Here is a 15,854-nt window from a genome sequence, read left to right as displayed (position 1 = left end):
AAAGGTGATATTTTCCAATGCTTAAAAGCAAAAATATTTGTGTGAATTCAATTTTGCTGTATGTGGTAATCCTCTTTGTGACTACGGTTGAATGTACTCTGAAAACATATATAAATAAAAATATCTAAAGATTCAGAGAAGGGCTGTAACCAGTGGGCATTCTACAAGTCTAAAAGCTAAAAGGTTTCGAATCTCTTTTAGAAATTTCAGATTAATTTACTGATGAGAGAAAAGAAAGGATAAAATAAAAAAAAAGGAGGAAGAATACAACTAGTGGTGTGTCATTTCTTCAAGGAAAAGCCACAAGACGTCAATGACAACCAAACCCATAGTATTTTAGTGGCTGCTTGAAGCAAGATGAATTGCTTCAAACAGCCATACCAAAATAAAACTGCTGATAAGCACATTAAAGGCTAAAGAAATATGCAGGTTAACTTATAATGAAACATCACACATTCCACTGCATAAACCAAAATGATTCCCAAACAAAGTGAATCATCAGGTATGGCAACTGAATTCATAAAATTAATTTGTACAAATATTTTTGCCTTACACAGTAGAATTATGTCATTTTCCATCATTAGACTTCTCTTTTTTTTTTTTTTTTGGAAAAAAGATATATTTTTCTAGTATTTATTTATAATATGTTATAAACTAATTGGGTTCTCTTTTATTTATTAGGTTTGTGAATGAAGGATTAATATTTGCTTTTTGTACAGTTTTATTAAGTGTTCCACCATCAATTATAATCTCAGACCTACAGACTGAGATTTTAGAATGTCGGGATTGGTTATTAGGTAAGAATGCCTTATCCTAAATTTTTTTAAAAAAATGTGTAATCAGTAAAATACAGTTGAACATGGTTATAATAGTTATGGATATATAAGAAAGTCATATAGTGAGCAAATAAGAAAGAATTAATTAGGAACAGTGTATTTAAAACTTTTCTGAGTACACACACACTTTTTGTGTGTGGGCCCTGAGGAGTATGTATGTATGTTAGGTAGTTTCAAATACATTTCAAATATTCTTTGAAATGTAAAGAATAGTGATAACTGCAGAGACAGCAGAACTGGTAAATTATATCTGTTGACTAATTCATGTTCTATTATAAATCAGCATTAGCAAGGGCATATGATGCAAAAAATCAAGACTATATAGCATCAGCCAAAAAAAAAAAAAAAAAAAAAAAAAACACACACACACACCCTTCTCATTTCGCCCATCCACTCGCTCCAAATGTTTGTCTAGTTCTGCCTTGAATCTGTTTAAGCTATCAACTTCTTCTGATTCTTCTTCTTCTATTAACTGCTTCTTCCATCTGTCATTGCAGATGGAAGATTGCTGGAACAATCTTCCAGCAATCTTCCATCACAATGACAGATGGAAGATTGTTCCAGCAATCAACCACCTGCTGGTTAAAGGTACACATCTATCCTACAACTGTCTTTCCTCAATTTGAATTTATGCCCTCTCAGGCAATTATTCTGAGCAAGACGAAGAATCCCATCAGCATTGAACATGCTCAAACCATTCAAGGCTTTATACACCTCAGTCAGATCACCTTGCAGGTGCCTATGTTAGGTAGTTTCAAATACATTTCAAATATTCTAGTTATCACTAACCTTGTTGCTCTTCTCTTTGCTCATTCCAACAGCTCTACATCCTTCTTACAATGAGGCATCCAGACCTGTACACAGTACTCTAAGTGAGGCCTGACCATTACCTTGTATAACAGGATAATCACCTCCCTGTCCCTGCTAGCAAAATTCCTATATATCATTGACAAAACTCCATGACCTGTTCTGGCAGCCCATCTGCACTGCTCAGCGAACTTCATATTTGACTGCACAATTACCCTCAGGTCTTTTTCACTTTCCACTTCCCTGAGTATAGTACCACACAGTTGTATGTTTCTCTTGGGTTATTGCTACCCATATGCAGTACTTTATATTTGTCAATGTTAAACTTCAGTTGCCACTTCTCACCTTTTGCCCAACTTAACTAGATCCAGTTGGAGTAGCATACTGTCTTTACTGTCGTTAACAACCCTACCAACCTTTGTATAATCTGCAAACTTGGACATTAAACCTGATATACCTTCATCAATATCATTGATAAATATACAAAACAACAATGGGCCAAACACTGTTGAACTCCACTAATAACATTTGTCTGCAAAGAGCAATGTCCATTGATTACCACTCTCTGTCGTCTTCTAATCAACCATCCCTTTATCCATTGTAGCAACTTACCCCTCCAATTTGTACAGCAGTCTTCCCTGTGCAGCATTATCAAAAGCTTTCCTGAAATCCAAGTACAGTAAACCCCCACTATTTGCAGTCGCTGATTTAATATAAAATGAAACTTTAAAAGATGTGAATGTTAAAGCGCCATAAACATTTTCCGCCATAAAAAAACATGGGCGTGGCTAAAATCATCTTTCCCTGTCAAAACAATGCTCAGTGGGTGTGGGGAGAGGGGTGACAAAATCACAAGCATGGATGTTTCCCGCTAATCCTTGTTCAGTATGTGTTATGCACTTGCCATGGAAGGTTTCGTCATTTGTTTTTAATTTATATGTTTATAAATTGAATAAATTTATAAATTTATCAATTTATAAATTGATAAATTTATAAATTGATAAATTGAAAAATCTACCGTTTTGCAGTGTTATTATAAACAGACTTTTTCGAGTGTGTTAACGGTAAGAGAAAGTGACTTTATTGTGGACAAGTTCTTTTCTAACCCCTACAAAAATATGGCTAAGAATAACAAAGGAATTGTGAAAAGATCAAAGGAGGTGATGACATTAACGAGTAAAATTGAGTTATTAGACAAAATTTATAATGGTGAAAGTGTCTCGTCTGTGGCAAAACATTATAAAATCAATGAGCCAATGGTACGATCAATCAAGAAATTGGAATAAAAAATCCACCGTAGTGTCCGTGAAAACGTGCTAATTGCTTCAAAAATTTGCTCTGTAACTCGTGATGTTGATTAGAAAAAAATGGAAAAGGCTTTAAATCTATGGATAGAAGACTGAACTCAAAATAAAATTCCATTAAGTTCACTCATTATTCATGAAAAGGCAAAACACCTTTATCAACACTAGCTAAACTGGTGATAAAACTGGCGGGATAAGATTTTTTAGCTAGCAAAGGTGCTGGCTTGAAAGATTTGTTTGGAATTTCTAATGAATATTACATTTAATATTAAATTGCTTCTTATTTTCATTTCAATGCCTTATGCTTGTATTTCACTATGTATTGTCTATGTACATAGTCATATTATGAAGGTACATATCATACATACATAGACAAAATTTTAGACTAGTTTTTCTTATATATTTCATACTTTGGAACATAACCCTTTTATTACTATGGGCAGCATTTCTCAGCAACATAACCCCCACAAATAGTGGGGATTTACTGTATATGAATCAAAATTATTTTTGGCATTCAGTACCTTTGTGACCACATCATAGTATCCAATCAAATTGGTCAGACAAGACTTCCCTTTAACAAACCCATGCTGTGTCTTAACTATTACTGCAGTCTTCTCTAGATGATCCTGCAATTCCAGGGATTCCATTATTTTCCCTGGAACACAAGTTAAACTAACAGATCTATAGTTACTTGTGTCACCTTTTGAACCCCCTTTGTGAATTGGGGATACATTTTCACACCTCCAGTCCATGTGGACCTCCCCTGAGTCCAAGGGAGCTCTCATAATTATGGCAGGGTTTCCTTACTTCCTTTGCTGCCTCCTTTAATATAACTGGATAGATCCCGTCCACCCCAGGTGCCTTTTTTATGTTTAACTTCAACAATTTCTCTTCCATTTTGCTCTCAGTTATTACAAAATCACTTAGCTCCCTGTTAGAGTTTAATGAACTTCTGGCATTCTCCTCCTTGAATAACTCCTCATGTGTGAATGTAGATGCAAAATACTCATTCAATTTATCAGTTACCTGAGAATGTCTATTTTTCTGCACAATTGCTCATTATACTCATCAGATTCATTAGGCCTACTCTCATTTTTCCTTTCCAGTGCTTATGTCACACCAAACAGACTCAACATTGCACTGTCCACCCATGTCAATTGGATGCACTTCCTTAGATTTTGTGTTTCATATCTAACAGCATAACCTCTCCTCCTTTCCTGCCCTGTCTGTCCTTTCTGTACACATTGTACTCCCCAAATTCCAATTCTGCATTCCTAATATCTGTGTGACACCATGTCTCTGATATACCAACAATATCTGCCTTTGATGTCTTGACTAGCACTTCAAGCTCATCAAATTTATTAACTATACTCCTAGCATTGGTGTACATGCAAATATACATGCACCTGTTCCTACTCTTAGTTACCCTAACACAGTCCTTGTATATACTTGTTTCACTGTGACGCCCAGAATTTAAGAACTAAAGGCTAAATATTAACAAGTAAGAATTGTGTAATCAAATTAACAACTCTGTATTAATGAATTCACCATAATATACCAGTTCTGCTTGACTTTATAGTCATTGAAGAAGTGGCACATGAAGTGCCACAAAATGTCAGAGAATAATCTTTAATTCTTTAAGAAATTAAAAGCAGATTACACTTCATGCAGATTGAAGTGCTCATTATTTCGCCAATTTACATTTAAAATATGTCTATTTATCTATGAATTGTCTTAATCTTCTGACATGTGCTATCATTTATTTTCTGTGTTTCCAAGTAATTTTAGATGCAATTTATTATAGATGTCAGTACAAAATTCTAAAATTGTAGGAAGAGATCATGCTTATTAATCGTTGTTCAATTTTGACCTACAAAAGTTGAAATTCTCCAGAATTCAGATTAAAAAACTGATGAAATTGAATCAAAAAATAGATAAATATATGTAAAAAAAAATTGTATTTACACCAAAAAAAAGAAGTAATACTGAGTTTTATAAATTGTTTTATAATTTTTAAGAATTTTTCTGTTTTGTTTTCAATTTTTTTAATGATTTTATTTTGACTTGTAATTTTACTCTAATGTAGAGCTAATTTCACTCTATATAACCAAGTTAAAATATGAACAAATTAATATTAAAAACAATTTATGTGCAAATTTTAATTTTTATGAATTTTCAAAATTTTATTGAAGAAATTCACTCCACAGAGCTGGCACTCTAGTAGAAAACTTAGACTCAGAGCCCATGTACTTTCATGGAACTCCCTCTGGAAAAGGTTAATAGGAATATTTCACATTTGTAACAAGTATCACAATTGCAAACCTAATGGAAATAATGAGAAAAGTTGATATTACTCTTAAGTTATCTGTGCAAGGATAATCAGCAGAATTTTAGTGTACCAAACTGCTGTTGTGATATAGAATTTAGTTCTCTTCATTGCAATTTTGGTTTACATTATTTTTATTTGATAATGTTATCCCAAAAAATTGGGTTCACAAAGAAAGGCACTAAAACAGCTGCTTAAGCTGTTTGTCTGACAAGGAGGCATCCAAGTTAAATGAAACTTAAAAATTTTTAAATCTAAAAGTGATATCAATATAGATTTTATCATTCTTCCAGTATTAATTTTTATCCGAAAAAGATGCACAACATCTTCATATTTTGGACTCATTTTATGGTCACTAATCAGTCGTGTGTGTGTGTGTGTTCCCCCCCCCAATCACGACACATTTGGAAGAATGTCTGCGACTAACCAGAGATTTGTCATTCACAGACACTCTTCCAACTGTAGCTGCTACTATGTGGGAGTCTAAAATGTTGATAGAGCTAACATTAGGTCTCACTTGAGAGTCATGGGCCAAATTTTTACAAAGTATGGTTGATCTGTGACAGAAAAATCCTCTGTTTTTACAATGGTGGGACTTTTTGTAACATTGAGTACATCCCCATGTGCAAGATCAAAAACAATGACTACCTAGGTGTGAACCAACATAAGCAGGGGTTCGAGTGTGACATCCACATCACACAGCAGAATGAATCGCCCTCTATGTCACTGAGAGCTACTATGCTTGATACCCATATGTATTTTTTTTTAACTTAAGACTTAGAATGTGATGGCAAATTAATTGCATTATGTTTTTCAATTGCAGCAAAGTGATAATTGTGCAATTGAGAAAAACGAGCAGAGTGCAGCAAATCTTTATAAACAATCCAAGAGGATATCCTACATACAGAAATAAAAATTAAAGGTGTCATCATCTCTGGAATTATTTAGAAAACTAACACTTGCACTTTTAAGGACTCCTGATTTTTTGTGTAAATATTTAGGTGTTTTTTTTTTTTTTTAGTTAGTTGTTGGCGCATCGGCTTCTGTGGCCATAATGCACCTCCCAAGGTTGTTGCAGTACTTTGATCCAAGCCCGAGGTGGGATTCGAACCCACAACCTTTGGGTTGCCAGGCAGGCACTTTACCCACCCGGCCAGCCTGGTCGGCATTTAGGTTTATGTAAGCTAGATTGTATTAAATAATGGAAAACTGGGTACCAGTAATGTAAGTTTTCAGTCTGAGTTGAAAAGTTGTTTTCTTCTAATGCTGCTTTTAACAGATTTCTGTAATAGAGTAGATGCTTGTAACAGTCTTCTGTCTTAACTGTAGATGGGTTTCTTCATTAATGCAAATAAAATTGAATTGCTTGTTATAATACTCTGAAAAACGCTGGCACAATTAAGCTGAATAAAGTGGTATTAAACATTAAGGGGAAAAAGTATAAAAGGTAGAATTATGAGGTGGATGCAGTAAAATAGGCCGAGTGGGTAAAGTGTCTGCCTGGCAATCCAAAGGTCACGGGTTCGACTCCCGCCTCGGACTTGGATCAGAGCAGAAAAAATGCAAAAACCTTGAGAGGTGCAATATGGCCACAGAAGCCGATGTACCAACAACTAACAAAAAAAAAAAAAAAAAAAGTAAGATAGTGAGGAGGTCATTAATAGTGCAAATCATTATAATAGTTATGGGATCATCTTGGTCTCTTAGGTGAAACAAACTACATAAAATGAAGGCTATATATCTTTCTTCTTTGTAGGTATCATTTCAAAGGATGATCAGTCATCATGTGCTCAGAGAGCCACAATAGCATTGTACATTTTTAATGGAGTAATGAAAACAGTGAGTATGCTTTCTATTCTTGGCAATAATTAAACGTTATTAAGTTAAAGGGATGTTTTTTTTTTTTTTTTTTTTTTTTTTTTTTATGTGTCATCACTCAGATGACATTGGAGGCACATGTTCACAAAAAAGCAGTTGTGCCAAAAAACATATATATACAATCAGCATAGCATCCTTGTGCCATTGATATATTTCTCAAATAAAGACATTATTTATATAGTTTGTAATGTTATTTTTCAGTATTGCATTAATTTTTTTTTTCATTTTTTTATAATAAAGCAAATGAAATGAATCATTTTAAATGCATGGCACACAGCTCGCTTTAAAAATCCAACCGTGAGAGACCTGGTTTTTTTTTTTTTTTTGCAGTTGGGACTGGCTCTGGGTTTTACAATGCTTAGAGCAGTAGAGAGTTTATAATTCCAACTATAAGGAAATTGTAAAACTGCACTTGGAATACTGTGTCGAATATTGGAGGCCACACTTAAAAAAAAGACATCGAGTGCTTGAAAAGGCATAAAGACAGACAACATACCTGTTGAAATTGGTTGGCAAAAGGGCACCCAGAGTGGAACTTTGAATATGCAAACTGCAGAGCTGTAACTAAATACCTAAGAGGGGATCTTGTTGAGGTTTAATAGGTCTGAGACAGGGGATAGCAAAATGCAGATGAAATTTTCAGTGTTAAATTTTGTTAGAACCAGGTGGAACAAATTCAAACTAAGAAAGAGAGTTTTACAGAATGGATTTTAGGAAGTTTTCCTTTATTCAATTCATTATTAATTATTGGAAAAAGTTGCCTTTGTGGAAGTTGAAATTGACAGCCTGAAGAAATTCAAAGGCCAGTTCAAACAGTACTTTATGGGCAGGGTACAGACAGATAGTTTCTTCCTTTTCTTCTTGTTCCTAACTTCCTTTGGCTTATGAAATACTACATAATAATAATTATGATCAAAACATAAATGCTTCACAGACAAGGTCCTATTTCGTTTGCACCTAAAATCTGATATACCTTCATCAATAGCATTGATAAATATACAAAACAACACAGGGTTCGATGTTGGGTCCTCTGTTGTTTTGTATATTTATCAATGATATTGATGAAGGTATATCAGGCTTAATGTCGAAGTTTGCAGATGATACAAAGGTTGGCAGGGTTGTTAATGACAGTAATGGCAGTGTGCTACTGCAACAGGATCTAGATAATTTGGGCAGATGGGCTAAGAAGTGGCAACTAAAGTTTAACCTTGACAAATGCAAAGTACTGCATATGGGTAGAAGTAACCCGAGAGAAAAGTACCAACTATGTGGTACTGCACTTAAGGTGGTAGAAAATGAAAAAGACCTGGGAGTAATTGTGCAGTCAGATATGAAGTTTTCTGAGCAATGCAGACAGGCTGCCAGGGCAGGTCATGGGGTTTTGTCAATGATATATAGGAATTTTGCTAGCAGGGAGAAGGAAGTGATTGTCCCTCTGTATAAGGCAATGGTCAGGCCACGCCTTGAGTACTGCGTACAGGTCTGGAGGCCTCATTTTACGAAGGATGTAGATTTACTTGAGCGTGTACAGAGAAGGGCAACAAGATTGGTGACTGGAATGAAGGGATCTTCTTACCAAGAGAGGCTTAAGTTCTGCAAATTGCAGTGGCTGTGGAGACTAGGCACCTGTGCGGTGATCTGATTGAGTTGTATAAGGCCTTGAATGGGTTAAGCACGCTGAATTCTGATGGGATCCTTCCACTTGTTCAGATTACGAACCTAAGGGGGCATAAATTCAAATTAAGAAAGGACAGATGTAGAATAGATGTGCAGAAATTTGCCTTTAGCCAGCGGGTGGTTAATTGCTGGAACAAACTTCCATCTGTCGTTGTGGAAGTTGATAGGTTGAATAAAATTTAAGGAGGAACTGGACAGGCATTTGGAGGGAATGGTGTGATTTTTTTTTTTTTTTTTTTTTTTTTGGCTGATGTTGCATAAGCTCATACACTTGCTTTCTTGCATCACATGCCACTACTACTACTACCTCTGAACTTTTATCACAAGCATGAGGCCAGTATAAAAATGTGAGCCAGGTGCTGTGCACTGCTTTCACCTGTCTTGAGTTGGCAGTTTATTGTCAAACTGCTCCAAATCTAATACAATGAGTGATGCCGATTGAAGATCAAAGTTGTATTGAAGGAATGCTAAAATATGATTATAAATTTTTTAAACTTTTTAATATATATACACTGCACTGCCACTTTATTAGGTACACCCCTTCTGTGCACACAATTGATTTATCCCACAACATTGCAAGTCACATGACCATAGTTGTGAATATAAATGCAGCAGAACAACCTTTGTAGTATTAGTTAGGCGTACAAACCATAGCAAGAATGGAGAAAAGGAGTGATCTAACGGACTTCGAATGTGGCATAGTAGTAGGTGCAAGATGTGCTGGACAAAGCATCTCTGAAATGGCAGTTCTCCTGAACTTTTCATGCACCACAGTTTCAAGAATGGTGCAACGAACAGAAAACATCCTCTCAACGGCACTCCTGTGGAAGAAAATCGCTTGTTGTGAGAGAGGTCAGAGGAGGATGACTAGAATTGTGCAAGCAAACAGACAGGCCACAATGTCGCACATCACATCAGAATACAACCTTGGTGTGCGGAACAAAATATCACAACGGACCACTAGTCACACATTGTCGCAAATGGGCTACAACAGCCAACGGCCACATCACATACCTTGTTATCAATGCAGAACAAGAGGGCATGCCTCCTGGGAGCACAGCAACACCAGCACTGGAGTATCGAGGATTGGAAAACATTTGCTTGGTCTGACGAGTCGAAGTTCTTGGTGCATCATCTTAATGGAAGGCTCAGAATTTGGTGAAAACAACATGAATCCATGGACCTATCATGTCTGACGACTACTGTGCAAGGTGGTGGGGCAGTGTTATGGTGTGAGGAATGTTTTCTTGGCACATGTTGGGTCCATTGATACCCATTGATTCATGTCTGAATGCCACATTGTACCTAAACATCGTTGCTGACCAAGTGCATCCGTTCATGTTGACAGTTTATCCTCGGTCAAATGGTTACTTCCAGCAGGATAATGCAGCGGTGCACAAACGCCGAATCATTATGGAATGGTTCCAGGAACATGACAATGACTTTTCTTTGCTGCAGTGGCCCGCTCAATCTGCGGAATTCAATCCTGTTTGAACATCTTTGGGATGAACTGGAAAGGGCTGTTTGCTGCAGGCCTACACCTCCGTTGAATCTCAAGGAACTGCATAACATACTCGTGTCTGCATGGTACTCCATTCCTGCATGTTTTCAGCACCTTGTTCAATCCATGCCTAGACGAATTCAGGCTGTTGCTAAAGGAGGCTCAACACGTTACTAGGTAGGTGTACCTAATAAAGTGGCAGCACAGTGTGTGTATATATATATATATATTATTTATTTTTATTTTATTTTTGGGGGGCACTTGTGCTGTGTTCTGCCACATCTGATTATACTAGTTTTGACACTTTTTTGAACAAGGAATGGTAATACCAGTTCTAAATTCTATATAAAACTGATTATACATTTTTGAAGGAAGAGAGTTATACTAAGTGGCTTCAGAAAAATTAATTCAAGCACTTAAACTTCATAAACAAGTTGAGGGTAAATAGTAAATTTTAAAATGGTGTATAGACTGTTGAAGAATGGTTACAGTTATATTTTGCCTATAGTTCCAATGATAATAGAATAAATCAGATATCTAATGGAGAAACAGAAGTGTACTTTGATAGTTATTCATCAGAAGAGATGCAGGACATTTTGAACAGTTGGCAAGTTTGTTTTTTTTTATGAAAACCCCAAACACGAGAGGTATTAGAACCTGTAGTACTTAGTACAATACATAGGTTGGAGGTTGGGAAGACGAAAGAAAATATTTGTTGACATTACACTTGAACTTCTGTAGACTGTAATTTTCAGCAATTATGTATGAAGGAAGGTTGTTCCAGAAAATGGCAGTTGAATGAATAAATGGGGAAGATGAAAAGTTGGTTCTGTGAGTTTGAAGTTGGACAGTAAATGGATGTTGGCTGGTGGTGGTGGCGGCGGCGGCGCATGTTCGGACTGTTTTGAAAGAGAGAGTGGGAATTATAGAAGCCAATTCAGAAGAATAGTGCCCATGGAAGTATCTGTCGAAAAGGCATTCAGCAGAAACAGTACATCTATGATACAGAGAGTGGAGAGACTCTGTTAGGGATGAGTCATTAATTAACCTAACTGCCATCTTCTGAATGGAATCTAGAAGCCTTAGAGAGGTTTTGCCCCCACCCCCAGATGTGGGAACAATATTCCATGGTAGGGCAGATTTGCGATTTGTACAGAGTGAACAGCTGCTTGGAAGAAAAGAAACACCAAGAGTGAAAGAGAAAACCAAGTTTTTTAGATGCAGAGGAAGCAATATTTGTAATATGCTTGTGCCAAGAGAGATTAGAAGTCAGGGTAATCCCCAAAAAAGATACAGGTAGTTCTCAACTTTACAAGTCAATTCATTCCTAGCGCGCACTCATAAAGCGGGAATTTATTTCTCGTAGAAATAAGGTTAAAAATAGAGGTTACGTTCTCAACAATGAAATTAGTTAGCTAATTAGTTTATGTTTAAACAATGATTGATCAATCAAAAGAAATGAAAACATAGCCTGTAAAATCAAGCAAATTATAATAATAGAGAAATTTTTTACGACTTATAAATGTTAAAGAATGTTTATTCATCGTCATCATCGACTAAATGTACACTCATTGATCTCTCATTATTGGCTCGGCACTCGTTCATTTGTTGCACAAGGAGTCATCTTCTTCAGAAATTTTCAAGAGGCATTTGTTTCCAAGATAATCTTCTCTTTTAATTATAAATTTTTTATGATTAAATTATAATTTTTTAATTGAAAATGTGTTTATGTTTTTTATACGATTGAAGATTTCAGTAAAGGAGAAACACATTTCACCATAATAACGTAAAAAAACCACACAATTCCAGCTATCAATATTTTCACAAATGCACTAACATCGAGTTTACTACCTGCGTGCAGTAACAGAAAAGCCCAATAAACCGGAAAGTGCAAATTGTTTTTATTGTTTTATGGTCGAGACTTCCAGAAATGTGCTTTAAAAAATATTACAAAGGCATTTAAAATTGATTCGTATAACAGAACATATGATAATGATGAAAGTGTAGTGCATTTTAATGATTTTAATTGGTAACTAATACAATTTACAAACCACGCTCACGACCTTTTATATGGCCTTAAGGTCACACCCATGACTTTAAGGCTCTAAAATAACATTTTAGAGAAATAAATAGCTTAGTGATACAGCGAAAATTTCAACTTCTGAGATCTTGAAACAAATTAAACGAATTAAAAAACAATGTGTTATTGGGTTCACAATATGATGGCGTCTCTGGAACTGATTAATATTGTAAAGTGGGGTACACTATAGTATAGCTATGCACGTGGGTTGAAATGTGGTATTTATGAACGTTTAACATTCATTTTTTGCGATTAATGTTCATATTTTCGATTTTGTTGATACTTGTGGGGAAAAAACTTGTAAACCCGGGAACTTGTAAAGCAAGAACTACCTGTATATCATTTTGCCTAGAAATCGGAGTGTCGCCAAAGATAAGCATAGGAGCAGAAGAATCCTTTTTGTGAGATATAAGACAAGACTGAGTTTTAGAAGGATTGAAATCAACTAAGTTGTCTTTGCCCCACTGGAGAATTACCTGGAGATCGGCATTTAAGGAATTGGTAGCGGATATTCGAGAAGTTGAAGCTGATTGAGCAGGGCAAGATTTTTCAAATTGGAAAGTGGAATGCAATGTGTGCTACCATCAGAAAAACTCTGGATAGGATTTCCGGTCAGTGGAAGAAGGTCATTAATATACATGAGGAAAAGAGTGGGAGAAAGAACTGGACCTTGGGGAACGCCAGCATTAGTAGAGAAGTTAGAAGACAGAGAACCATCTACCATCACCCTCAGTGAGAGGCCAGAGAGAAAACTAGATATAATATTACAAAAAACAGTTGGCAAACCATAAGATGGAAGCTTGTTTAGAAGACCTTTATGCCAAACACGATTGAAAGCCTTTGAGATGTTAAGAGCAACTGCTTGTGTTTCACCAAACTTTTTCATTGAATTTGTCCATAAATAGGTAACATAAGCCAGAATACCACCAGTGGATCGACATTAGCGGAATCCATATTGGCAATTGTTGATCAGATGGAAGGTTTATAGATAGTTTAAGAGTTGGTGATTAATTGATTTCTCCATTACTTTAGAAAGAGTAGAAGTAATTGCAATGGGACGATAATTGTATGGGAGTGTTTTGTCACCCTTTTTAAGAACTGGATATGAGCAAATTTCCAAGCAAAACGAAAAATACCTTTGGAATAAGAAAGTGAAAAAAGGCGACAGAGAACAGAAATAAGTTCAGGTTTTGGGAGCAAGTGGAGAAATACCATCAGGATCTGGAACTTTCTTAGCATCAAGATTTGTCAAAATCCTTCTGACATCCTTTTGGCAGAACACCACAGGAGGCATTGAATGGCCTTATGCACTGTGTAAAATCAATTGGAATACCACATGAAGTTGCATCTTTTATTTTATTTATTTTTGTTAGTATAACATACTACTCTTCTTTACATGTTTTATATCCTTACTCCCTTGATTATTTTGTAAATGAAACCTCTTGAATTTTTGTTTAATGTTACAAGGAATTAGGCTTAATTCTGAAAAAATTTTGACAATTTCACAGCTGTTATCAGAGGGGAAAAAAATTCCCACCAAGAAAGTTTAATGCTAAAAATTGTTGCTTAGTTTTTGGACAGGTACATTTCTTGGAAAAGTAATTCCAAGAGGAGCCTTTTATTTCCATGAAATGCTTTATTTTTTTTAATACGTTTAGTATATGTTTTAATGTATGCTTGCAGGGTTTGCTGAATGATTTTCTTTTTGCAACAATTTTATTTGTCAACTTCATATGTTAAGGCTTATATTGTTAATTTTATGGTCATTCCAATAATTCTGACATTTTCACTTTATAACTCTGTGTCTGTGTACATACATACGTACACAGATTTTGTTGATAATTATTTTTCTTTTTTATATAGGAACTTGAACAGTGTGGCTTATGAAGCAAGTTGCATAAGAAAAATGTTTAGCATCTTTTCATTGTGTAAATAAATTTGCATTTGAATGTTTTGAATACTTCACAGAGGTTGCAGTAAATTGGTGCTGTATGTATTCGTGTAATATAATATTATATATTTGTACATGGTGTAAAATAAAATCATTTGACTTGCTTGCTTGCTGTATACTGCTGTAGTAACAGTTTTCAGTATATTTTGTTAGTCACTAAAAAAAAATTAGAGGTAGAGACTGGATAATAAGTGTAGTGACTGCTCAATCAAATTTCCAAAATCTTAATAAATATACTTTTATTAAATTATTACAAACTTGTTTATACAAATAACACATCACAAATACAGCAAGTTAGAGAATTGGAAAAATAACATCTGCACCTCCCCCCTCCTTTTCTCCCTAAAACATTCTCCTATATTTGGAAAAGAACTAAGAACTAAAAATTTTTCCTTTTGCTTTCAGAATTATTTATCTTTCCATGGGGAAAAAATCTATTTCAAGAACAAAAGGCTAATCCCATTCTGACTTCATGCACTGCATTAAGTCAAACTCTTTCTTCCAAATTAGCAGCACTATTAGTTTTAACTCCTTCACTGCTGGCACTGCCATATGACAGCCATGAGTTTAACCCTGCCATGCCACAAATACCAATTGATGCTTTCTATATAATCATTGTTTAACATGGCATTATCAGTTCTGCCATGGTTGGTGAGTTTGTTGTTTCGTTTACTAGTAAAGGTATAAAATAACAATTTATAATTTGAAGTTAGAACTTTTTTTTATGAAAATGTATTGTGTCTACAAGAAAAATGGATGCTGCAGGCTGCCAGCATCAAAAACTAAATGAAGATGACAACAATAATAGGTTTCTTGGATTAATCATAAGAAAGCATTTTCTAGTCACAGTTAAATCTGCCAAAGAGAAGTCTCAGTTTTACCACTACTAATCTGCTGACACCACCTGATGGCCTGAAGTTTCTTGCCCCTAATTATGGCTGGACTGAACTAGAAAGATATTGAGAAAAATCTTAGAGATCCCCAGCCTCCTCTTGTGTCTCACAAAAACACTTTATTTTCTCTGGGACTTTTTTTGTTCCTAATCTAACAGCATTGTCAAATGGTGGCTGCAAGTTTCTTGCTGCTAATCAGTATCAAACTGGACCAGGAGTCACTAAGGTCAATCACAAATCTAAACAAAATTACTTTTATTTTCTCAGGAGATATTTTATTTTCACTGATACCACCTACCTCAAGCACTTCATATAGCATTTTGATCAACCATACAGTGCCAGTACAGGTTTGCAAGTTTATTGGCATCTCAGGTATGCGACATAATATTTTAACATTGAAAGTGTTAAAAAAAAAAGCAGAATTTCATGGGGGAGATATTTTTACCAATACTATGCACATATGATACAAATATCTGTTATATTGTATATATATTAGAGGAACTTTGTTTAAAATTTCTTCCTGCTGACTCATGCACATAAAAAAACTAGGGGTATTTTTATAGTTGCTGATATTTATAATACTGAGAAAATAAGTATTCTT

The 15,854-nt window shown here is 35.2% G+C and overlaps 1 protein-coding gene across 1 annotated transcript in view; it reads left to right on the top strand.

Moving 5' to 3' along the window:
• The window catches only part of LOC150086403 (telomere length regulation protein TEL2 homolog), an 81,648-nt gene extending 67,268 nt beyond the window's left edge, over window positions 1-14,380 (top strand). Inside the window, exons 19-21 of the mRNA XM_090371301.1 lie at window positions 682-797; window positions 7,030-7,112; window positions 14,273-14,380. Coding sequence (XP_090227427.1) covers window positions 682-797; window positions 7,030-7,112; window positions 14,273-14,296 — 223 coding nt within the window. The 3' untranslated portion in view covers window positions 14,297-14,380. The remainder of the gene's footprint in view (window positions 1-681; window positions 798-7,029; window positions 7,113-14,272) is intronic.
• The last annotated feature ends 1,474 nt before the right edge of the window (window positions 14,381-15,854 follow it).

Source organism: Mastigoproctus giganteus, chromosome 4 (genome assembly GCF_048544385.1).
Source record: "Mastigoproctus giganteus isolate SK-2022 chromosome 4, ASM4854438v1, whole genome shotgun sequence".
Lineage (NCBI taxonomy): Eukaryota > Metazoa > Arthropoda > Arachnida > Uropygi > Thelyphonidae > Mastigoproctus > Mastigoproctus giganteus.
This window is presented reverse-complemented; position numbering and strand designations above follow the sequence as displayed.